This window comes from Carcharhinus amblyrhynchos, chromosome 2, assembly GCF_965287045.1.
Source record: "Carcharhinus amblyrhynchos chromosome 2, sCarAmb.v2.hapA, whole genome shotgun sequence".
NCBI lineage: Eukaryota > Metazoa > Chordata > Chondrichthyes > Carcharhiniformes > Carcharhinidae > Carcharhinus > Carcharhinus amblyrhynchos.
The window spans coordinates 35,395,434-35,422,298 of NC_137325.1; the positions used below are offsets into that span (position 1 = coordinate 35,395,434).

Here is a 26,865-nt window from a genome sequence, read left to right on the forward strand (position 1 = left end):
CTTTGCTTATAACTCAAACCATCAAGTCCCGATAGCATCTTAGTAATTCTTTTTATGCATTCTTTCTAGTTTAATATTATCCTTTCTATAGTTGGGTGACCAGAACTGAATGTAGTATTTCAAGTGTGGTCTTATTAATGTACAACTTCAACAAGACCTCCCAGCTCCTTTTATTCAATGCCCTGACCAATGAAACTAAGCATACCGAATGCCACCTTCACCCTGTCCACCTGTGATTCCACTTTCAAGGAGCTATGAACCTGTATTCTTAGATCTTTTTGTTCTATAACTCTCCCCAACACTCAATTGTCATTAACTGCATCGGGGCAGGACTTATTCAGTTTACCAAAATGCGTTGCCTCATATTTATCTAAATTAAGCTCCATCTGCCGATCATTGGCCCAATTGATCAAGGTCATGTTGCCATTCTAGATAACCTTCACTGTCCACTATGCCACCAATCTTGGTCTCATCTGCAAACCTATGAACCAGGTTCCTTGAATTCTCATCCAGATCATTAATATAAATAACAGTGGACCCAGCATTGATTCTCTGAGGCACACTGCTGGTCACAGGCCTCCAGTTTGAAAAACAATCCTCCATAACCAGAACCATAACCATAACCCTCCAGAAATAGTCAACACGGCTTTGTCAAGGGCAGGTCATGCCTTACGAGCCTAGTTGAGTTCTTTGAAAATGTAACTGAACACGTTGACGAAGGAAGAGCGGTGGATGTGGTTTACATGGACGTCAGCAAGGTGTTTGATAAGGTCCCCCATGCAAGACTTCTTGAGAAGGTGAGAGGGCATGGGATCCAAGGGGCTTTTGACCATGTGGATCCAGAACTGGCTTGCCTGCAGAAGGCAGAGAGTGGTTGAGGATGGGTCGTCTTCTGCATGGAGGTCGGTCACCAGTGGCGTGCCCAGGGATCTGTTCTAGGACCCTTGCTGTTTGTCATTTTCATAAATGACTTGGATGAAGTGGAGGGATGGGTTAGTAAGTTCGCCGACGATACAAAGGTTGGTGGTGTTGTGGATAGTCTGGAGGGATGTCAGAAGTTGCATCGTGACATAGGATGCAAGACTGGGCAGAGAAGTGGCAGATGGACTTCAACACGGATAAATGTGTAGTGGTCCATTTTGGCAGGACCAGTGGGATGAAGGAGTACAATATCAAGGGTAGGATTCTTAGCAGTGTTGAGGAGCAGAAGGATCTTGGGGTCCTGGCCCATAGGATTCTTAAATCAGCCTCGCAAGTGGAGGATGTGGTCAAGAAGGCGTATGGTGTACTGGCCTTCATTAATCGAGGGATTGAGCTTAGGAATTGGGAGGTAATGCTTCAACTTTATAAGACCCCACTTGGAGTACAGTGCACAGTTCTGGTCGCCTCACTACGGGAAGGATGTGGAAGCTATTGAGAGGGTGCAGAGGAGATTTACAAGGATGTTGCCTGGATTTGGAGGCATGCCATACGAAGATAGGTTGAGGGAGCTAGGTCTCTTCTCCCTGGAGAGACGAAGGTTGCGAGGCGACCTGATAGAGGTTTGTAAAATGTTGAGAGGAATAGATAGGGTGGATTCTTGGAGGCTATTTCCCAGGGCTGAAATGCTACGAAAAGACACAGGTTTAAGGTGCTGGGGACCAAGTACAGAGGGGATGTCAGATGTAAGTTTTTCACTCAGAGGGTGGTGAGTGAGTGGAATCGGCTGCTGTCGGTGGTGGTAGAGGCGAACTCGCTGGGGTCTTTTAAAAGACTTCTGGGTGAGTACATGGGATTGGGAGTTACAGGTTGTTCTATGGCCTGGTAGGTATGGATATGATCGGTGCAACTTGTGGGCTGAAGGGCCTGTTTGTGCTGTAGTGTTCTATGTTCTTTAACTATCCTTTGTCTTTGGTCGTCAAGACAATTTTGTATCCAATTGGCTACCTCACCCCAGATCCCATGCGATTTAACCTAATGGAACAACCTACCATGGGGTAGCTTGTTAAAGGCCTTGCTGAAGTCTATGTAGACAGTGTCAGCTCCACTGCCCTTCTTGGTTACCCGTTCAAAAAAACTCAGTCAAATTCATGAGACATGATTTTTCACTCTCAAAGCTATCCTAACCAGTTTGCCTCTCTAAATGCCTGTAAATCCTCTCAAATACCTTCTAACAACTTACCCACTACAGACGTTAGGCTCACTGATCTATAGTTCCAGGTTTTTCCCAGCAGTCTTTCTTAAACAATGGCATAACATTTCCCACCCTCCTATCTTCAGGCATCTCACCTGACGAAGATTTGGTTATCCCTGCCAGGGGACCTGCAATTTTCTCCCTAGCCTTCCACATTTTATCTGGTCCCAGGTATTTATCTACCTTGATGCGCTTTAAGACTTCCAGCACCATCACCTCCATAATATGTACACTCCTCAAAACATGACTATTTCCCCAAGTTCTCTAACATTCATGCCTTTCTAAACAGTAAATATGGATGAGAAATATTCATTTAGGATCTCACCAATCTTTTATGGATCTGCACATAAATGACCTTGTTGATCCCTATTCTCCCTAGTTACTCTTTTGGCCTTTATGTATTTGAGAAGCTCTTTGGATTCTCCCTTGCCTTATCTGCCAGACAATCTCCTGTCTTCTTTTTGCCCTCCTCATTTCTGTCTCAACTCTACTCCGACAACCTCTATACTCTTCAAGGGATCCACTTGATCCCAGTTGCCTCTGTATGTCATATTCCTTCTCCTTTTTGACCAGGGTCTCATTATCCCAGGTCATCCAGGGTTCCCTACTTCTACTAGCCTTGCTCTTCACTCTAAAAGGAATGTGCTTACCCTGAACCCTGGTTAACACACTTTTGAAAGCCTTCCATTTATCAGATGTCCCTTTGCCTGCCAACGGACTCCCCCAGGCAACTTTTGAAAGTCCCTGTCTAATACCATCGAAGTATTTAGAATTTTAACTTCTGGACCAGGCCGATCATTCTCTGTAACTATCTTTAAACTAACGGAATTATAGTCACTGATCCCTCATTAACACTTCTGTCACCTGCCCTTCCTTATTTCCCAAGAGAAGGTCAAGTTTTGCCCCTCTCTAATCGGGCCATTCACATGCTGAATGAGAAATTCCTCCTGAATACACTCAAAAAATTTCTCTCCATCCAAGCCCCTAATAGTATGGCTTTTCCAGTCAATGTTGGGGAGTTAGAGTCCCCTACTATTACCATCTTATTTTTCTTGGAGCTATCTATAATCTCCTTTCATGTTTGTTCCTCAATTTCCCGCTGACTATTTGCGGGCCTGTAGTACAATCCTATCGAAGTGACCTCTCCCTCCTTATTTCTCAATTCTATCCATATAGACTCAGTGGGTGAACCCTTGGATATATCCTCCCTCAGTACTGTTGTGATGTTCTTCCTAATCAAAAATGCAACTCCCCCCTTCTCTCTCATGTCCTGTTCTAACTTTCCTATAGCATCAATACTGTTGAGAACATTGAGCTTCCAATCCTGCCCCTCCCTTAACCATGTTTCAGTAATAGCTGTAATATCCCAGTCCCATGTATCCATCCATGCCCTGAGTTTGTTTGCCTTGCTTGTCAAGCCTCTTGCACTGAATTACATGCAGTTTAATCTAGACTTTCCTTCTTTCTACCCTGCATTCTCAGACCATCTGTCTGGTCTTGTTTTATACACTCTCCCTGTATACTACTTCTCTTAGCCTTAGTGGATCCATTCACTGAGTTCTCCACAGTCTCTGTACTCTGTACTGTGGCCCTTCTTGATTTTTGGCTTTGGTTTCTCTGCCTTCCACTTTTCCGCTTACTGCCTTTTGTTTTTGTCCCTCTGACTTTCTGCGTAAGTTCCCATCCCCCTACCACATTAGGTTTGGACCCTCCCCAACGACACTAGCGAACTCTTCCCCTAGGACGTTGGTTCCAGTCCTGCCCAGGTACAGACCATTGGACTTGTACTGGTTCCAATGTCCCAGGAATTTGAATCCCTTCCTCTTGCACCATCTCTCAACGTATTCATCTTAGCTATCCTGATGTTCCTACTCTGACTAGAACGTGGCACTGGTAGCAATCCTGACATTACTACTTTCTGAGATCCTAATTTTTATTTTAACTCCTAACTCCCTAAATTCAACTTGTAGGATTTCATCCCATTTTTTAAAAATCTATATTGTTGCTTTCTGTGTGCACCATGACAGCTGACCGTTGAACACTCTAGAATGTACTGCAGCCACTCCAAGACATCCTTGACCCTTGCATCAGGGAGGCAACGTACCATTTTGGAGTCTTGTTTGCATCTGCAAAAACTTCTGTCTATTCCCCTTACAATTGAATCCCCTATCACTGTAGCTCTGCCGCTCTTTTTCTGCCCTCCTGCACAGCAGCCACGGTGCTGCTGCCACCTTCCCCTGGTGAGCCACCTCCCTCAACAGTATCCAGTTGTTATTGACCATAGTTAAACAACGAATGGGAGGAGGAGGCTCCAAAAACATCCCCATCCTCAACGATGGGGAGCCAGGCATACCTGTGCAAAAGACGAGGCTCAAGCATTTGCAACCACCGTGAGCCAGAAGTGTCAGGTGAATAATCCATCTTGGCCTCTTCCTGAGGTCCCCAACATTGCAGGTACCTTTCTTCAACCACTTTGACTCATTCCATGTGATAGCAATAAATGGCTGAAAGCACTGGATAAAGTAACGGCTACGTGGCCTGACAATATCCTGACTGTAGTACTAAGTCTTATGCCCTGGTCAAGGTGCTCCAGTACTGTTACATTGTCAGATAATGGAATGTAAGGTGTACAATGTGGAAAATTACCCAGGTATGTCATGTCCACGGAAAGCAGGATAAATTAAATCTGGCCAATCAGTGTACTTTTGGTCTTCAGCAAAATAATGGAAGGTGACATTGACAGTGCTCTTAAGCGTCACTTACACAGCAAGAATTTGTTCTGTGCTTGGGTTCTGCCAAGGCCACTCAGCTCCAGATGATATTAAAACCTTGATCCAAATATGGATTAAAGAGCTGAAGTGCAGGGGTGAAGTAAGAGTGCCTGTCCTTGACAACAAGGCAATATTTGACCATGTAACATTTAAGAAGCTCTAGTAAAATTGAAATCTATGGGACTAAGATGGGGGATGGGGCCGTGGAGTGGGGTTGGTCAGATAGAAACTCTCTGCTGGTTGGAGTTGTACCTTACACAAATAAAGATTGTTGCAGTTGTTGGAGGTCACTCATCTCAATTCAGGGGCAATGCTGCAGGAGTCCCTCAAGGTAGAGTCCTAGGCCAAACCATCTTCAGCTACTTCAACAATGATCTTGTATCCTTCTTTAAGGTGAAGTGGGGATGTCTGCCGTAGTCTGTACTACTGACAACTCCTTAAACAATGAGTTAGTGCCCGAAGGCATTAAGACTTGTGCAATATTCAGTATTAAGTCTGAGGAAGCTCCGCCTCATCCGGGGCAAAGTAGCCTGCCTAATTGGCATCCCATGCACCACCAGTGCATGGTGGCGGTAGTGTGTACCAGATGCACTGAAGAAAATTCCCAAGCCCCCTTTTTGAAAGCAGTATTTAAATTTGTAGCACAGTGGTTAGCATTGCTGCTTCACAGCTCTAGGGACCTGGATTTGATTCCCGGCTTGGGTCACTGTCTGTGTGGAGTTTGTACATTCTCCTTGTGTCTGCGTGGGTTTCCTCCAGGTGCTCTGGTTTCCTCCTGCAGTCCAAAGATGTGCGGATTAAGTTGATTGACCATGCTAAAATTGCCCCTTAGTGTCCTGAGATGTGTAAGTTAAAGGGATTAGTGGGTAAACATGTAGGGATATTGGGTAGGGCCTGGGTGGGATTGTGGTCGGTGCAGGCTTGATGGGCCCAGTGGCCTCTTTCTGTACTGTAGGGTTTCTATGATCACAAAGAACAAGAACAACAAATGCAAGGAAACACAGCTGTAAGTTTCTCGCCAAGCCACACACCATCCTGTCTTGGAACTATGTCACTGGATTAGAATCCTGAACTCCCCAATAGCACTGTGTCTGTACCTACACCAAATAAGCTGCAATGATTCAAGGAGACTTGCTATAAGCTTCTTAGCAGTTTGGAATAGACAGTAGGTGTTGGTATTGCCAGTGCCCAATCCCATGAATTACTCCACTGAACCAATGATTTGTGGAGGTTTGCCATTGACTTTCTTGCTTTTGTACTCTGCTGTCTTGTTAAAACTGAGGGTCTAGAATGACTTTCTCAGTTTCCAAACTGTCCTCCTTTTGTTTTCCTGAATCCAAGTGTCTCCTTTTGTAAATCTTTGTAAAACATTAGTGTATGGCATTTATTAATTTAGTCTTTCAAAAATGTTTTGCCTCTTATCTGCATTAAATGTCACCTGGTTTTTAGCTGTTCAATCTACTTAACTCCCAAACAGGCTCAACAGGTTATCTACAGTTTTTCACAACAGAGTGCATTTGTGGGTTGTCTACACATTTTGATATAATGAAGAGTGCATAAAAATGGCCGAAAAGTTGTGGTCAGAACCTCTGCTATTTCTCCTCTGGTAGAATACCATTTACATAAGAATATAAGAAATAGGAGCAGGAGTAGGCCATCTAGCCCCTTGAGCCTGCCCCGCCATTCAGTAAGATCATGGCTGATCTGTCATGTCTCAGTTCCACATCCCCGCCCTTTCCCCATAACCCTTAATCCCCTTGCCTATCAAAAACCTATCAACCCGCGTCTTAAAAATATTTAGTGAGGCAGCCTCCACCACTTCAACGGGCAGAGAATTCCAGAGATTCACCACCCTTTGAGTGAAGAAGTTCCTCCTCAACTCCGTTCTAAACTGCCCCCCCGCTTTATCTTGAGGCTGTGCCCCCTAGTCCTACTGTCCTTTCTGAGTGGGACGAGCCTCTCCACCTCTATCCTATCCATCCCATTCATCATCTTATATGTCTCAATGAGATCTCCCCTCATCCTTCTAAACTCTAATGAGTACAAGCCTAGTTTATTCAGCCTCTCCTCATAGTTCAACCCCCTCAACTCCGGTATCAGCCTAGTAAACCCCCTCTGCACTCCCTCCAAGGCCAAAATATCCTTGCGTAAGTGCGGCGACCAAAACTGCACATAGTACTCCAGCTGCGGCCTCACCAGTGCCCTATACAGCTGCAGCAAGACCTCCCTACTTTTATATTCAATCCCCCTCGCTATGAAGGCCAGCATCCCATTCGCCTTCCTGACTACCTGCTGCACCTGTAGGCTGAGTTTTTGCGACTCATGCACAAGGACCCCGAGGTCCCTCTGCACCGTCGCATGCTGCAGTTTTTCACCATGTAAGTAACAGTCCTTCCTACCATTATTCCTACCAAAGTGGACAACCTCACATTTGCCAACATTAAATTCCATTTGCCAGTTCCTGGCCCATTCGCCCAGCCTATCTAGATCCTTCTGCAGACTCTCCACACCCTCCGCACAATTTGCCATTCCACCAATCTTGGTGTCATCAGCAAATTTCGACACCATACGCTCGGTTCCCTCCTCCAGATCATCTATATAAATGGTAAATAGCTGAGGCCCCAGCACCAACCCCTGGGGCACTCCACTAGTCACCAACCGCCAATCCGAATAGTACCCATTGACCCCCACTCTCTGCCTCCTATTTGACAACCAATCCTCTATCCACGCTAACACCCTACCCCCAACTCCATGCCCCCTGACCTTCTGTAATAACCTCTTGTGAGGCACCTTATCAAACGCCTTCTGAAAATCAAGAAAGACCACATCCACCGGCTCTCTTCTATCCACCGCTCTAGACACATCCTCATAGAACTCTAATAAGTTCGTCAGACACGACTTCCCCTTAACAAAACCGTGCTACGTCTGCTCTATCAAACAATTCTCCTCAAGATGCTTCGCTATTTTCTCCTTGATCACGGATTCTAACATTTTACCTACAACAGACATTAAACTAACTGGCCTATAATTCCCTGCCTTTTGCCTGCCACCCTTCTTAAACAACGGCGTAACATTAGCCGTTTTCCAATCTCCTGGCACTTCCCCGGAATCCAGCGACGTTTGGAAAATAATCACCAAGGCATCCACTATCACCTCTGCCATTTCTTTCAGAACCCTTGGATGCATTCCATCCGGTCCTGGGGACTTGTCCACAGTCAGTCCCTCCAGTCTGTTGAGCACTGCCTCTCTAGTAACAATAATGTCATTCAGGCCCTCCACTCCTACCATCTTTCCATCGCTAACACCTGGCAAATTATTCACGTCCTCCTCCGTGAAGACCGAAACAAAAAAGTTATTCAAGACCTCAGCCATTTCCCCATCCCCTACCACTAAGTCCCCCTTCTCATCCTCTAAGGGTCCAATGTTCACCCTAGCCAGCCTCTTCCTTTTTATATATTTATAAAAACTCTTGCTATCCTTTTTTATATTAAGCGCTAGCCCAGCTTCATAGTTTATCCTACCCTTCTTTATCAACTTCTTTGTCATTCTTTGTTGACATTTAAACCTCTCCCAATCCTCTTCTCGCCCACTACTCTTAGCTACTCTAAACACCTCCGCTTTTAATTTAACACTTTCCTTCGCCTCCTTCGTTATCCATGGCTGATTATCTCTCCTCCTATGATCCTTTTTAACCATCGGAATAAATTTCTGCTGAGCACCAAGAAAGATCTCCTTAAAGATCCTCCACTGTTCCTCAGCAGACCTACCTTCCAACGTGCTCCCCCAATTAACATTCGCCAATTCCTCTCTCATCCTATCGTACTCCCCTCTGTTCAAACAAAGGACACATGTCCGGGAACCCACTTTCTCCTCCTCCATCTGCATCAGAAACTCCACCATACAATGATCACTCTTCCCAAGAGGATCCTTCACCGCAAGGTCCCTAATTCTACCCACCTCATTACATAACACCAGATCCAAGATAGCTTGCTCCCTCGTCGGCTCCAACACACACTGTTCAAGGAAACTATCCCAGCAGCATTCCAAGAACTCTTCCTCGAGCCCACCGCGTCTAACATGGGTCGACCAATCAATATGTAGATTGAAATCCCCCATAATTATCGCCGTTCCATTCCTGCACGCCGCATTTATTTGCGCGTTAACAGCCCGCCCCACCTCCAGATCATTATTTGGGGGCCTATAAATGACACCCACCAGCGTCTTCCTCCCTTTGCTGTTCCTAATCTCCACCCACAATGATTCCACTTTCTGCGGTTTGGTTCCTATATCATCCCTTACTACCACCCTGATGCTATCCTTAATCAGCAGAGCTATGCCCCCCCCTTTTTCCTCCCGCCTATCCTTCCTAAATACTTGATACCCCTGGACATTCAGCTCCCAGTCCGTGTCACCTTGCAGCCATGTCTCTGTAATGGCCACCAGATCATATCCATTTGTGCTGATCTGCGCCTTTTGGGGCCTGTTGCAACACATTTTCACATTTATAAAGCACCTCCCAACTGTGCCATAATTTTATCAGCATTCTGTTTCCTATATCTTTTCAGGCACCAAGGCAAATTCAGAAACCCTTCAACAGCATTTCTTTTAATGTATCAGAATTCCATTGTGTGTCAAAATGTGCTTTTTGCTTTTTATAAACCTATGTTAGTTAATTAACCCTTGTCTTTGCGGGGGAATATTCACTGTATCTCATTATGGCTGCTAGAAGTTTACTGGTTACTGATATTTAAGGCTGTAATTGTCTGATTTTTCCTTCTGTCACCTTTTGAACAGAAGTATTATTGTGCCAAAAAAACTAGAGAATTGCTAGTTTCCATATCTAAAAATATTTGGAAGATTGTGGTTAGATTCTGCTATTACCTTCTGACATCATTGAGCATTGTCATCAGGTCCCATTGCCAGTTTCAGCATCATTTCCTTATCTATCATCATACCATCTCCACTTGCTTGGGTGAGTGCAATATTCAAGAAGCTTGGCACCATCCAGGACAAATCAGCCCACTTGATTGGCACCCTATCCCCAAACATTCACTCCCTCCCCCACCACAGTGTTGCAGTGTGTACCATCTACAAGATGTACTACAGGAACCAACCAAGGCACTTTAGGCAGTACCTTCCAAACTTGCTACCATCCAGAAGGCAAAGGGCAACAAGGTACCTGACACTGCCTGCACGTTTTCACCATTCACCACCCCAACTTGGAAATATATCACCAATCCTTCACTATCGCTAGATCAAAATTCTGAAAATCTCCCTATTAACACTGTGGGCGTACTTATGCTACAGGAACTATAGCTTTGCCACCACCTTTGAGGGCAGCTGGGGACTAGCAATAAATGCTCACTTTCAAAAACAAAATCCAGCCTAATCTTCCTCTTTTATCCAGTTTTGTTCATACTTCTTTATCATTCTAATTTTGTTAAATCCACTCTACGTTTTCCATATTTGACTTGATTACAGTTGTATCATTTGAGCCCTTGATTTGCTATTTGGCTCTTAATCTTTTTTTTAAATTCTATTTTCCAAGGAGTTGTAGTTTCTGTTCCGTGAGCTTTTGGAAAATATGTATTCTCTGATCAACTCCTGTTTGACCATTATTCCTGTTGGTGAAAACATTTTTTTTTTGCCTTTGACAGTTGATGGGCTAGTTCTTCCTAATACTGACCTTTTCAATTAATTGAAATGTTTTTTCCCTCAAAATTGTGTTCTATTCAAATTTTAATTATCAGTGTCTGCTTGTTTTTTAGCTGTTTCCTTATTCTTGCAATAGCTTTTTGCTCTCTCAATTTTTTTGAACTAAGTGTGACATTGCTTCTTCCCTAGTTGAGTTGTAAATGTTTATTTCTTTCTCCATCTTATCACTGTCTTCACATTCAAAGATGATGGGCTTCAGATCTAAACCCATCCCTATCCTGTTTTGAAATTGTTCTGGCAGATAAAGCAAAGGAGAATCCAAAGAGCTTCTACAAATACATAAAAGGCAAAAGAGTAACAAGGGAGAGAGTAGGGCCTCTTAAGGATCAACAAGGCCATCTATGTGCGGATCCACAAGAGATGGGTGAGATCCTAAATGAATATTTCTCATCATTATTTACTGTTGAGAAAAGCATGGATGTTAGGGAACTTGAGGAAATAAATAGTGATATCTTGAGGAGTGTACATATTACTGAGAAGGAAGTGTTTGAAGTCTTAAAGTGCATCAAGGTAGATAAATCTGCAGGACCTGATGAGGTAAATCCCAGGATGTTGTGGGAGGCTACAGAGGAAATTGCTGGTCCCCTAGCCGAGATATTTGAATCATCGATAGTCACGGGTGAGGTGTCTGAAGATTGGAGAGTGGCAAATGTTGTGCCTTTGTTTAAAAAGGGCTGCAGGGAAAAGCCTTGGAACTACAGGCCAGTGAGCCTCACATCTGTGTGGTAAATTGTTGGAAGGCATTTAGAAATGCAAGGACTGATTAGGGACAGTCTGCAAGGCTTTGTGGGTGGCAAATCATATCTTTCAAATTTTGAGTTTTTGAAGGGGTAACCAAGAAGGTAGATGAGGGCAGTGCAGTTGATGTTGTCTACATGGACTTTAGCAAGACCTTTGACAAGGCACTGCATGATAGGTTGTTGCATAAAGTTAAATCTCACGGGACCCAGGGTAAAGTACAAAATTGGCTTCATGACAGAAGCCAAAGGGTGGTTGTAGAGAATTGTTTTTCAAACTGGAGGACTGTGACCAGCAGTGTGCCTCAGGGATCAGTGTTGGGCCCACTGTTATTTGTCATTCATATTAACGATTTGGACGAGTATAGAGGGCGTATCATTAGTAAGTTTGCGGGTGACACCAAGATTATTGGTATAGTAGACAATGAAGAAAATTATCTCCAATTGCAACGGGATTTTGATCAATTGGGCCAGTGGGCTGACAAATGGCAGAGGGAATTTAATTTAGACAAATGCGAGGTGATGCATTTTGGTAGATTGAAACAGGGCAGGACTTAGTTAATGGTAGGGTGTTAGGGAGAGTTACAGAACAAAGAGATCTAGGGGTACATGTCCATAGTTCCTTGAAAGTGGAGTCACAGGTGGACAGAGTGGTGAAGGCGGCACCGGCATGCTTGGTTTCGTCGGTCAGAACATTGAATACAGGAGTTGGGATGCCTTGTTGAAGTTGTACAAGACATTGGTAAGGCCACACTTGGAATACTGTGTGCAATTCTGGTCACTCTATTATAGAAAGGATATTATTAAACTAGAAAGAGTGCAGAAAAGATTTACTAGGATGCTACAGGGACTCGATGGATTGAGTTATAAGGAGAGGCTGGATAGACTGGGACTTTTCTCTCTGGAGTGTAGGAGGCTGAGGCGTGATCTTATAGAGGTCTATAAAATAATGAGGGGCATAGATAAGGTAGATAGTCAATATCTTTTCCCAAAGGGAGGGGAGTCTAAAACTAGAGGGTATAGGTCTAAGGTGAGAGGGGAGAGATACAAACGTGTCCGAGGGTCAATTATTTCTCTGAGGGTAGTGAGCATCTGGAACAAGCTCCCAGATGTAGTAATAGAGGTGGGTATAATTTTATCTTTTAAAAAGCATTTTGATAATTACATGGGTAATATGGACATAGAGGGATATGGGCCAAATGTGGGCAATTGGGATTAGCTTAGGGGCTTTAAAAAAAAAAGGGTAGCTTGGACAAGTTGGGCCAAAGGGCCTGTTCCCATGCTGTAAACCTCTATGACTCTAAATAGACTGTGAGGATACGTGGCATTTATACTCATCTCCTCTCCTCCCAGCCCAAGTACCTTTTTCATTATTCAGGATTTCTGCTACAGATGTATATGTTATGTGTGGGGAATCAAAGGTGTAGGTTCGTTCTTCTGATTCTCCACCATATCAACTGTTAATTTGGTTAAAAAAAAAACCACAAGTGTTGAACTTCTGAAATAAAACTGAAAATGCTGGATAAATTCAACAAATCTAGGGCTCGAATGATACAATTGTAAATCCAGCGTCTTGTGTTTTAACTTACTTTGATCATTTTGGTTTTGAAAAGTTCCAGGCCTTTAGGATAATCAAAACTTGGTGGCCCCAGTGAGGGAATCCACAAGTGAACAGGCATGCAAACCATCTGAGCTTCATCTAAATCGTTAATATCTTGTAGATACAAATGATGTTGATCCTGGCCCCTACCTCATAATTAAGCAATTCTGACTTCTGGCTATATTATCTAAAAACACTTGTCAGTTTCCTTATATATGCTGATGACACCCAGTTCTACTTCATTTCTCTTGAATCTTTCACTGCATCTACAAGTTCTAAAACCGAAGTCTTCATGATTTGATTTGTCACGTGAATTAGTAAATATTGAACAATATCGTTCCTTGCGTGCTATACAGACGCAGCATACTGTTCTTGGATGCAGAATTCCAATGATTCACAGCTCTCTTGGTAAAGAAATTTGTCCTCATCTTAGCCCTGAGTGGCAACCTCCTACTTTGAAATGGTGTTCCCTAGTCTAGATGTACTAGCCGGGGAAGCATCTTACTGCATCTACCCTGTCTATTATTTTTAGGTATTTTGTATGTTTCAGTGAGATCACATCTCATTCTTTGAAACTCTAGAGACTATACGCCCAGTTTGCCCAATCAGTCGTCATAAGACAGTCCTGACCTCCCCAGAACAAGTTTGGTGAACCTTTGTTGCACTCGCTCTGACAATAATATCCTTTCTGAGGTAAAAGCTGCACGCTCCAGATGCGGTCTTACCAAGATGCAATATCATTGAAGCAAGACTTCACTACTCCTATTCTTAACTTCTCTTGCTATAAAGGCTAGCATTCCATTAGCCTTTCTAATAACTTGCTGCACCTGCATATTAGCCATAAGTGACTTACAAGCAAGGACACCCACGTCCCTTTGTACATCTACATATTCTAATTTCTTATCATTTACGAAATACTTTGCACATCAGTTCCTTCCACCAAAGTGGATTACCTCTCATATTTCTACATTATATTTCCTCTGCCATATCCTTGCCCACTCACTAAGTCTGTCCAAATCCTCCTGTAATCACTTTTTACATCTTCCTTGCAACACATTCTCGCCTAGCTTTGATTCATCCATGAACTTAGAAATATACATTTAGTTCCTACATCCAAATCGTTGATCTATATTGTGAACAGTTGGGGCCCAAAATACCAATCCTTGCGGTACTCCACTAGCCACAGCTTGCCAACATATGAATGACTTGATTCCATTAGCAACCCTGTTCCATGCCAGTGTATCGCCTCCTATTGCATGTGTTTCTATTTTGCTCATCAGTTTCCTGTGGGGGACTTTACCAAAAGCTTTCTGAAAATCCAAATATGCCACTCCTTTGTCAATTCCATTGGTAACATCCTCAAAAATCCCCATGCTCGTCAAACATGACTTCTCATTTATAAATCCATGTTGACAATCCACATAGCACTAACATGACTGACTGGGAGGTCCTTTCTATCACTCATTCAGATTGATGGCAACTTGTCTATCAAACGGCATCACACTTTTGAGTCACAATGCCTTAATGAATAAGTAGAGCGGTAGCAGAGAAGGAAAGAAAAAAAAGCAATCCTGCACTCCTTATCCTACTACCTTGTGGGACATCCTGTCCTGTATGCCCAAAGACATGCAGGTTGAAAATCAGCCGATTGGGTCCCATGAAGACCCAAAGCAGAAACTGATGACCCTGAGTAAATGTCATTCTTGAATCGAGGGCCAGCTGCTGCTGACAGCGATTGAATTCATCCTTATCGTGCTGTTCCATGACTGTTCAATCCATTTGCTGGAGAATTATGTCAACTTTGTTGTGGGCTCAAAATGTAGCAAGTACTGGATACAGACCACTGGGCCTGGATCACATTTTCTACTGATAGCACCTCAGAGCATAAGATACAGAAGCAAGAGCAGACCACATGGTTCCTCAACTCTACTCTGCCTTCAATAAGACCATGGTTGAAGTTTCACACCTGCACTTGCTACCCTAATCCCATTCTTAATACCTAAACATCTATAATCTCAAGCTTGAGTGTGCACCCCTAGCACTCTGGGGTGGAGAATTCCAAAGGTTCACAACCTTTTGAGTGAATTTTGTTTTCCACAGTCATATACAGCCAGCCTCCTTTCCTGAGACTCTAATTTCTAGCTCTCTCTAGATCCTTCAGCTAGGAGAAACAGCCATTCAGCATCTACCCTGTCAAACTCTATTAGAGTAGTAATTGTTTCAATGAAATCACTTTTCATTCTCCTAAACTCTCATTCTTCAAAGCTCCTAACTGGGGAACACTGAGTAATTGAACTTTTATTCAGCAAACATTCAAAAGTTAAGATGGAAAAGTGTAACAAGTCATGTTAAAGATGCTGTATTAAACTCAGCAGTATATTTGCCAACTGTGCTATGTATTTCTGGAAGTTTCATCACATGACCTCCCATCACTAACATTTCCATAACTGATAAATTGGGGGGTGTTGTTGTTGGTAGAGTGTCCCAATTTTTTTTCTCCTGGTTTGTTTGCAGCAGTGTCCAGGAGATTAATCCCTGGCGATGTCAGGTTAATCCTGGAAGATTGGCAACCCTATTCGGCTGGCATGTCAGCAAAAATAAGCATTATGGTGATGAGCTTAGTTGAGGTGAAATATCCCCTTTAGTCATAGAGTTCCACTTGTCAGTCCTGAAGCGGATTAGAGCTTCTCTACTCTTACTCAACAGTATTGAATTTCACAGCAGCAGTTGAGTTAGTTAACTAATTGTGCTGAATTGTTTTATTTGCTGATGTATGTGTTAGAATTTGACACTAAAACAGATTAATGCCAGGTTAAAGTCTCATTAACAAAGAGGAAAATTGTTAATTTAGAAAGCAAATTAACAAAGTTTATAACAAAGATGAGTACTCCATGATGCACGTTTGTTTTGTAGATTTCAGGACCTCTGGAGTTTTTTCTTGATTGCTAATACCTGGTCCCTTGTCTGTCGAAGTCTTGAAGATCTTACCATTGTCAACGTAATTATAATATACATAGAAAAACCTCCTTTACAGCAATAAGACTTCAACTATACCTTCCGTCTCTTGGTTGTTTTGTCCCTGCCATCTGAATGCTCCACGTCACGGTCTCTCTTCCTCTCTCCGTTGCACCCTTTCTCTCCCTTGCTTTCTCTCTCTCTTCCTCCCTCCCTGCCCCTCACGTGCCCGCTCCCTCCCTCTGCCCCCTCGCGTGCCCTTGCACCCCTTCCTCCCACCCCCTTGCGCGCTCGCCCGCGCCCCCCGCTCCCCAACTCTATTTACTAGTATGTAATTGCTGCTGAGTCTTATGGCTTCTTTTACTTTCTTGTTAAAACGATTACTTCTAGTTCTAATATTCTTGATCTAACGCTGATACCTTGGGACTACTTGTGGCAAATCCCCAACCTACAGTAGCCTCTGCGTTTCTTGTAATCAGCCCCAAACCTAAATGACAATTACCATACGTCACTGCTGGATTTCCTACTGTTAAATTCTTAAATTTTTCCAGTTGATTGACGCAACTGCTAATTCCTAACCCTCTCCTGCCAGCAGTCCTCTTTTAGTAAGTCTTCTGAGACTAATGCTACCCCAGCAAATGTAAAAATTCTTGCACTGCTCCGCTCTTCTTTCACTTTTTTGCTGCCAGTATTCAGCCCAAATTTGAGCATCTAGTAAATACAACTAATGCTTTTTCCTAAATATTTGTAACTCCTGAATGATGGGAAGTGAACTTATGCCTTTCCTGCAAAAACTTAACCTGAACTCGCGCCCTATATTTACAATTCTTTAAAGTTTATTAGTGTCACAAGTAGGCTTACATCAATACTACAATGAAGTTACTGTGAAAATCTATAGTCGCCACACTCCGGTGCCTGTTCAGCATGGCTGAATAACTGATGTAGATTTTGCCTGAGCCATTAAATGTCATATTTTCAGGATGTGGGTTACACTGGCACGGCTGCATTAATTGCAAGTTGGCTTGAGCAGGTCTTGCCTCTTCTGATTTTATTTGAGAATGACTAAGTGAGCTAATTAGGAGATAGTCATTTGATGTGACTGAGACTCGCATCTGGGCAGGATTTCTCATTGAAGAACATTGGTAATCATTTGGGTTTGGACAGCATTCTGGCAGGTTTACAGTCAGATTTTCTGTTGCCTATCTACATATCAGATTTTTTTCAGTTCAATTCAGTTCTTGTCTTGTTCCATGATCTTTATACAACTGTAACTGTCAAATAGAATTAAAAACTGGAGATGATGTAAAAGCTGTCAATGCAAATGAATCAAAATGATTTTGGTGGAGCACAGTTTTGATGGATCAGAGCAGTGAGCTATGTGTGTATGCTGAAAAACTGACTTTGAATCCACTTCAGTTCAATTGAAGATTCCCCAAGTAAGTAGCTGATGATCAATTCACTGCAAGCCTGTGGAAGCAACATTTGAATAAGCTGCTTTGGGAGGGATGGGGACAGGCTTCAACCTGGAATTCCCAATGTACTTCATTTCTTTGGTTTGATCCAATGAATAGATTGTGCATAAATCAGATACAAGGAAGTCAGCAGGTTCATGGAATGGACTGCAGCAAAATTCACCCAAGGAATTAACTCATTCCAGTGCCCAAAATGCTTCCATCAAAACTTAAGCAAGGACCAAAAGGGTTCATGAGAAGTTATTAGCCAGCAGATTAAGGAAAATGCCAGGGCTTGGGAAGGTCTGTGGAAGGGTGTGTGGATAGTCTGGGTCATGTTGAGATCAAAAAGGAGGTGGTTTGGGGGCCTTGAAAAACATTTAAGATAGACACGTCCCCAGGGCCTGATAGGATATACCCCAGAAAACTGAGAGGAAAGAGAGGGAATTGCTGGGGTCTTGAGAGAAATCTTTGTATCCTCGCTGGCTACAGAGGAGGCCCCAGAAAATTGGAAACTAGCCAATGTTTGTCCTTTGTTTAAGAAGGGTACAAAGATAATCCATGTAATTACAGGCCAGTGAGTCTTACATCAGTGGTAGGGAAATTATTGGAGAGGATTCTTTGAGACACGATTTACTCCTACTTGGAAATAAGTGGACCTGTTAGTGAAAGGCAGCGTGGCTTTATGAAGGGGATGTCATGTCTTGCTAACTTGGCTGAGTTTTTCGAGGAAGTGACAAAGATGACTGAGGGTAGGGCAGTGGATGTTGTCTACGTGGACTTCAGTAAGGCCTTTGACAAAGTCACTTATGGCAGACTGGTACAGAAAGGGAAGTCGCACGGGATCAGAGGTGAGCTGGCAAGATGGCTGCAGAACTGGGTCAGTCAAAGAAGACGGTAGCAGTGGAAAAGTGCATTTCTGAATGGAGGTCTGTGACTAGTGGCATTCCTCGGATCAGTGCTGCGACCTTTGCTGTTTTGTAATATATATAAATGATTTGGAGGAAAGTATAACTGGTTTGAACAGTAAGTTTGAGGATGACACAAAGGTTGGTGAAATTATGGATAGCAATGAGGACCATCAGAGGATTGGTTGGAGACTTGGGTGGAGAGATGCCAGATGGAGTTTAATCTGGACAAATATGAAGTAATGCATTTTGGAAGGTCTAATATAGATAGGAAATATACAGTAAGTGGCAGAACCCTTAAGAGTATTGATAGGCAAAGGGATCTAGGTTACAGGTACACGGGACACTGAGAGTGGTAATGCAGGTAGAGAAGGTAGTCAAGAAGGCATATGGCATGCCTTTATAGACTGGGGCGTTGAGTTTAAAAATTGGCAACTCATGTTACTGCTTTTATAGAACCTTAGATTGCACTTGGAATATAGTGTTCAATTCTGGCTGCCACATTACCGGAAGGATGTGGAAGATTTGGGGATGGTACAGAAAAGATTTATCAGGATGTTGCCTGGTATGGAGGGCATTAACTATGAGAAAATGTTGGAGAAACTTGGTTTGTTTGCACTGGAACAAAGGAGGTTGAGGGGCGACCTAATAGTAATCTACAAGATTGAGGGGCATGAGCAGAGTGGATAATCAGAAGCTTTTTCCCAAGTCAATTACTAGGGGGCATAGGTTTAAGGTGCAAGGAGCAAGGTTTAAAGGAGATGTACGAGGCAAGTTTTTTTAAACAGAGGATGGTGGGTGCCTGGAACTCGCTGCCGGGGGAGCTAGTGGAAGCAAAAATGGTAGTGACTTTTAAGGGAGGTTCTTGACAAATACGTGAATATGATAAGAGTAGCAGGATATGGTTCCTGGAAGGGTTGGGGGTTTTAGTTCAGACGGACAACATGGTTGTTGCAAGTTTGGAAGGCTGAAGGGCCTGTTCCTGTTCAAAAGAAGCATTTATTTTGGTGAATTCTCGCCATCAAGTAAATCAGGCCCTCCTAATTGGCTGGCTGTTCCTCTCCAATGAAAGCAGGAAGCAGTTGCTCATACTGTTAGATGGCTAATCAAATGTTTTTTTTATTTCCCTTTTTTCTTTAAAAAAACTTTGAAGGGTACTGCATAATTCTAAAGCTAAATTAGTGTATTTTGAAACAGTGTTTCTCACTGATCTACACATCTTAAAAATATGGTGCATGAAATAATACTCTCCTAAAAAGTCTAGTGGTGATCACTACTGTACACAAGATTCATTATTACGTTCTCTTAATGTCCTGATGGCAGAGGTTATCTCAAGGTCAAGTTTATTTGTTAGCATTGCTGCTAACTGTTTCATTTGTCCAGTGAGCAGGAGCAAGGTTGAGAATCTTTAAGTTGAAACATTTCTCCTTCCGAGAGAGAGAGTATGAAATGATGTTGTGCAACTTGAATATTTATACTGGTTCCATTGGTGAAAAAGCACTGTTTGATACAGCAGCTTTTGGGGCAGGGGTAACTCAAGACAGCAACCTGCTTTCCAATTTAACTGGGTATATGCTGTTACCAAGGTTGCTGCCCATTTATTTTGATTGTGATACTTTAAAATGAGCATCATTAACCTTGGCATTTTCTCTGCAATAAGATTTGGCCTATGAAATGTATTCTCGCGATAGATGCACACTGAATTTGCCACAAAAGGTGGGGGCTCATCTATTTCCATGTAATTTTCAATGGTATGATAACTGTTAATTACTGCCAAAGAACCTGTCTGGCACTGAAAATAAACTTTTTCAAATGTGGAGTGTCATTCTTCCAGATTTTAATTATTCTGAGGATACTTGAGAATCTTATCTCTCTCCATTAATTTCATCAATTTTTTCACTTTTGTTTTCTTTACTGGATTTGACATTGAATTAAATATTCTTACAATGTTTCTGGGTTCAGATTCTGCAGTTAACAATTCTTCAAGCTGTTTAGAGAGATGGAGTTATATGCTCTGTTTCACATGGTCTAGGATCTTTGTAGAGGGTGCTGCTGCATTTTGACTTGAATCATGCAATATGAAAGGAGGCCATTTATCCTTTCAAGTCGGTGTAACAGCCCTTTGAAGAGGAATCTAAATAGTACCACTCTTCAATTTGCAGTAAGTTCCAGTGATGTGTGATGAAAGGCTTGTGGTTATTTGTTTGACATGGAGAGCAAAATATGGTCCCAGTAAGTTTTCAAAGGTGCAAACTATAAATTTTCCTCCAAGATTAAATTTCAATTTTATGTACTATTTAGTTTAAAAAACATTAAAAGGGAAAGAAATGTGCAACTGGTTTGCAGGCATTGGATATTATAAAATTACAACTCAAGTCACTGCAAAGTGGGTCCTGCTTGATTCTGTGAAATATAACCTGAAGCTATATTGTGAGGTCTCATTCTGCTTGAGTCAATTAAGACCTTAACATCTGATTTGCATTACATATGCTTAGTGTCAGTATGAAATTAAAAAAATGTATTGTTGCTAAATTTCCAGTGTGCATGCATCCATTAATAACTTCTCCTGGCCAGCATATCTGGATCCATTCCTAGGTTAGTGTGAAGTCATGACCATTATGTAGTGCATGAGCCCTGAGTGACCAAGAGGACCTGACAGTACAGCCTCCTCTAGTAAAATTTTTTTTTTCTTTTTAAATCGAGAAATATATTTTTAAATAGGGCAGGAAATAAATATTCCTTGATTTTTTTTCACCCTTTTAGCCGAAGGGCCTGTTTCCCGGGCTGATTTTGTTCTTTTGTCTATCTCGTGCCACGGACTTCACAATGTAAACTAGTATTTCCTATGAAGATGACAAGTCTTGATCAAGCAGCTTTGTTAATTTTTCATCATAAAATGGCAGTCCTGGGAGTATAATACTCGCAAGAAAAACCTAATCAAAGTGACATACTTTAAAATCAATCTTTAATTGTGATTAGACATAATTGTTGCTGTTAAAACAGATATCTTAATTAGCCTTGCCATGATTAAAGGCAAAATTACCAGCGTAGTATTGATTTGATGGTGAATAATGTGCAATATTTAATTGATAGAGACAAATAACCTTTCACAGACCTGCTTTACAAATTTGGTTCCAAATATAGTTGCAGTGGTGTTGATTTGAAGGTTGACATAATTGATATGGTTTTTCTGTTTTAGGAGGATGTGAGCTGGACTTGGCCCGGTTTTATCAGCTGATCAATGACATGGGTGGCATGCAGCAAGTGACTGACCTCAAAAAATGGAATAAATTAGCAGACATGCTGCGAATCCCTAAAACTGCACAGGACAGGCTGGCAAAGCTGCAAGAGGCCTACTGCCAGTTCCTACTCTCCTATGACTCCCTCTGCCAGGAAGAGCACAAAAAGCTGGAGAAAGAGGTGTTGATGGAAAAAGAGAACCTGGAGAAGAAGAAAGGGCCCCTGGAAGCACATTCAGACAGCACGTACAAGTCTCAGTCCTTGCCCAGGTTTGAGCCAAAAAATGGGCTGGTTAATGGTGTGGTGCATAAAAATGGCTTCCGGAATAAGCTTAAAGAAATAGACACTGAATTGAAAACAGGCAGGCGGCGATTGTTTGCTCAGGAAAAGAAGGACAGTGAAGATGATGGTGAAGTTCTCAGTGACTTGTACAAGTGTATATATAAGGTGTGTGCATTCACAAAATCTGCATCCAAATAGATTCACTAATATAAGAATTGACTGCACACCATTCACAGTTGTAGAGTGGAGGTATGCTGAAATGTAATCCCATCCCTCACTTAGTTTCATAAATTGAATGTTTTAAGTGATTACTAAAGGTTAAGTTCAACAGTGCCCTCTGAAAATGTCTCTGAGTAAATAATGACAAATTTCCCCAGCTTTGAAAAAATGCCTTTGTTTTTATGTTACTGCAAAAACTTTTGTTTGACTTCTAGAACATTGTCAGTGATGTAGCTGGATATAATGCTTTGTGTTTTGTTCTGGAGCACGTCAAGATGATGCCTCTAGTGCTAGTTATGATATTTAATACAGATGTCTACCATTTCATACACAATATAATTTTTCTACATCAGTGATTGCCAAGGAACGGTTCTTGATTGTGAGACAACTCTATGCCCAAAAATATCTTTGTAGACTTGAGATGAACGTGTCATGATTTCACTTGTTGTTACTGTGTGCAATGAACAAGCAGATGGAATTTGGGAATACTCAGTTTTTTTGGGGGGAGATAGGACTATTTCGAAATCCTATGTAAGAGAAGGGTGAAGGACCCACCTTTTCTAAATGACTGCTACTATGCAAAGTGAAAATTGCAATTGCGCTGGAGTAGCACATTTCTTCCCAATCTTCTCAAACTCTTCTGCATTCATGTACCTGCCTGCCCTCTTTAGTGCCCTGCCCCCCCTCTCCTTCCCTTCTGTAAACCAGCAACATAGGTGTGCAAAAGGTTAGTGCGAAGTGCTTAGATTTTGTGTTGTAATTATTATATTTTTTCTATCCTGCTACTGTTAGGTGATAATATGCAAAACAATGCTCATTGTCTATTGGGAGTTGAGTCCCTGAGTGGAAAAGTTTCCATTTTAAAAATGAGCATCATTGGTCAGTCTGCTTTTGAACTTGTATGCAAGCCATGTCTTCCATTAATGCTAATTTTTTCAGAAAACATGAGGGATAATACTGGTCCTTTGACGCAGTGATTTGTTTGCTGGTTCAGCAATGGTGTTTGTTGTTGATTCCAGAAAGGTAGAGTAAAGGTTTTCTGCTTTCAGTATGCACACCAGATGATCATTTGCAATGAAATAAGTCCGTTAGTCTAACTCAAGGACATCAGTTTTAAAATTGATGTCACATAGCGTGCTTGCTGGCAGTGCTTTACAATTTATAGACTCATTTTCAAAATTTATTGACCAATTCGTTGACCTTTGATGACTAGAAATTAAACTGCCTTGCTTGATCTCACACTTTCGATTAAGTCAATCATAAAAATTATCAACAGTTAATTGCGGATTTTACTTTTGATATTGAATCAAGTATAATTTCTCTTCCTCAATAACCTTCTCTAACTTCACCCGAACATCCCATTTTGAAAGTACAAACCCCTGGTCAAAATTGCCAGTGTACCCTGCCCACCTCTGAAGATCAAAGATTAGTTTCCCTCTCTTCTGCTTGTGTGCTTGTTCTTCCACATGTGCTTTGTCGCTTTCCTTGTTGGCTCGGTTGGTAAAGGCATCGTATTGTTAGGTTTTTGAACTCGGAGAAACAGATAACATATCCTTACCGTGTGTGATACTTATTGACGTTCCCATTTCTGTTTGCCTGGCTGCAGTTGGAAAGTTTGTGTGTGTCGATGTCAGGTGGGGACAATTGGGATCACCTCCTCCTGTTACACTCTTGTTTCTGGATAACATTCCTGCCATTTTAGTATCTGTTTCCAAGTAATTAGCATCTGTGGGCCAGAAGAGGAGAACATTAACAAAAGACCCAACCCCTCATCGTATACAAGGTTTGATTCTTCCTGATTAAGAACAAAATATAACGTCAAGATTCTTGCTGAATTTTTGAAGTTTAACTGAGTTCATACTTAAATTGTTCATGAATTATCCCATTCTGAGATGATATCTATACACCAGTTTTTGCATCTTATTCAGCTGGTAAATCTCATTTTTCCCTCCCCCCATTTCCAAGCTATTAAAATTAATCATAGTAAGATTTATAAAGTTTAATGGCACTCTGCAATCTCCAGTTTTCTTCATTAACATTCTGTAGGATGCTACCCAGACACATTTGAATTCCTACTCATGTAAGTCAAAAAGCATGATGATCTGTTGTATTCTTATTTATTAACCACAGAGATAGGAATGCTAATTTAAAAAGAAATTTCATTTTTCCAAAAGCTGATAGCAACTTAACAATTGACTTGAGATCTTTAAAAGTTTGGTTGTAAAGATATGTCTACATATAAATTATTCAACACCATGCAAAGTAAAGAACAAAAGAATTTTTATCTATACGGCATGTTATCATGCCGTTAAGAAGTTTCAAAGCATTTTGCATCTACAAAACGGGCTTTAACGTATTGACATAGGAACATCCCATCCAGTTTGTTCGTATTATTACTTGATAATCTGATTTTTTTTAAAAAGCAATTTTTCATGATTGGCTAACCACATAAGTCTGCAGAAGACCATTATCAGCTTTGTGGTTAAGTAATACTGCAGCTACTGTAAATTACAGCACTTCTAATGCTATTTTTATACAACATGTAGTTAGGGTTTAATAAAAATATATTATCGGGAATGCTGGAAACCTGAAATAAAAACAAAGTACCAGAAATCAGAAATGCCTGGAAGTCTGGCAGCATCTGTGAAGAGAGAAGCAGAGTTAAGATTTCAAATTGAAAATGCCTTCAGACTGAAGAGGGATATAAATGTGTTGGATTTTATGCCATCAAAAGGTGGGGTGGGGTGGGCCGTAGTGGTAGGAAGAACAAAAGGAAAGGTCTGGAGTAGTGTTTAGGATAAGAGATTAAATGACAAAGATGTCCTGGAACAAAAGCAAAGGGAGTGGTAACAGTTGTAGTAGAGCAAAAAAGCACTTGTAGCGATTTTAAATGCCAGAATAATATATATGCTTTTTGGACAGAGCTATATATGAAAAAAATCAGACTGGCATGTGACAGAAAACAACGAGGTTCGGAGTTGAGGGTCTGAAATTGTTGAATTCAAATCTACAAAGCTGTCAGATTTATTGTGTTGGCCACCAAATAATACTTGATGTTTCCCTCTACCTTGACTCTATTGTAGACTTCAGTATTTATTTATTTGCAGTGTTAAAATTGAAGTGTTAATCGTTTGGGTGCTGTTAAATGATTGGAGTGTCCGCATAGAAGGCTTACATTTAAGAAATGGTGGTTTCCTCATCTCGGTGATCATGCTCTCATCTGAGTCAGAAGGCTATGGGTTCTTGCTCTGCTATAGAGACTTAAACACACAATCTAGGCTGATCATTCAGTGCAGTACTGATAGAGTTCTGCATTGCTGGAGATGCTGTCTTTTGGGTGAGACATTAAATTGAGGGTCCCATTTGCCCTGCCAAATGGATGTAAAATTATTCCATAGCAATGAAACAGAGGGGAGTTCTGCCCTTGGCAATATTAATCCTTCAGCCAACATCACTACAATACAGATCAAGTGGTTGTTATCACATTTGTTTTTTGTGGAGACGTGCTGTGCACAAGCTGTCAGCCATTTTTGGCTATATAATGAGCGTTTGAACTTTGAAGTGCTTTGGAATATCCTGAGGTTGTGAAGAGTTCTACTTTCCTTTCAGAAGCATGGGAAATTAATATTAAAAATGTATTTGTTAATATGGGCAAACAGCAATTAATACAGATTTATTGGGTATTATTTAAAAGAGGTGACCAGGGATTTGCCTGAGTGTGCTGGTAAGAGCTTCATGTTGCCTTTTTAGGGAAGGCCTGCTGAATTAAGTGCTAATCAGGCACTTAACTGGTATGATGGGCCTGCCCAAAGTCAAGAATCCTGGGATTGAAAGTACCAGCTGCCAAGAGATGCCTGTCAATGAGAGACTAGTTCTTTTGAACAGCAGTGCCACAGGGAAGTTTATGCCCGCTACCAGTATGACATGCAGCTGAAGCCTGGTATTATTGTTGGATCCAATGAGAGGTAGTGAGGGGGGTTCACAGCACGTGGGTCACTCAGGAGGGGAGCTGGCAACAAGGGCAGTATCTCCACTATCCTGAACAGCTCTTAGATTTGTTGTTGAGTCCAGGAGCGCTTATATTAATGTGATAAATATGGGATAATGCAAGAATGGTTGTTAATTGATTCTTAATTCTGACTTTTCAATATTGGAAAGGCTGCACTATGCTATGCAAGAAGAATACAATGAATATGGGTAATAATGACAATCCCGGTAATTGAGATTACGAAGAACAACCCAGCACGGGAAACAGGCCCTTCGGCCCAATGAGCCCACGCTGCCGCATCCTCCTACACCTATTCTACCCTGCATGTCTAGGAGTGGAACCCCTAACTTAGCCAGATTCAGGGGAGAATAGTGTCAATTTGGTAATCCAATCAGCCTAAGAGCACATCTTTGGGGTGTGGGAGGAAACCGGAGCGCCCGGAGGAAACCCACGCAACCACAGGGAGAATGCGCAAACTCCCACAGACACAGGCCCAAATCCACGGATCTGCACGGCTAGCAGTGCTAGTCACTGAGCTGTTGCGGCACCCGTCTACCAGTCCAGGATCAAGCACAGATTGTTAGTAAAGAAACCTTTGGTCTAGTGTCTTTTTGAGTAGCTCCTCTGCTCATTTCTCCTCTGTGGCAGTAGTTAGCCTTTCAACCAACCTTGAAAATCCCTCACTTAAATCCAATCTCTGTCCCTCCTTATCTCCAACCTCTCTGCCACTTCTGAAAACACTTAACATTGCTTCCACTCTATGACCCAGTTTAGTGGTACCATGCTTTAGTGGTTTCAGTCCTGCCTGTCCCAGTGCTATAACTAC

General features: G+C 41.9%; 1 protein-coding gene across 3 annotated transcripts in view; it reads left to right on the forward strand.

Annotated features, from left to right (window-relative positions):
- The window catches only part of jarid2b (jumonji and AT-rich interaction domain containing 2b), a 457,810-nt gene that overhangs the window by 376,838 nt on the left and 54,107 nt on the right, over positions 1–26,865 (forward strand). For all 3 annotated transcript variants that reach the window (XM_080204352.1, XM_080204361.1, XM_080204370.1), the window contains exon 8: positions 21,510–21,997. In XM_080204352.1, the coding sequence (XP_080060478.1) occupies positions 21,510–21,997 (488 nt within the window). The remainder of the gene's footprint in view (positions 1–21,509; positions 21,998–26,865) is intronic.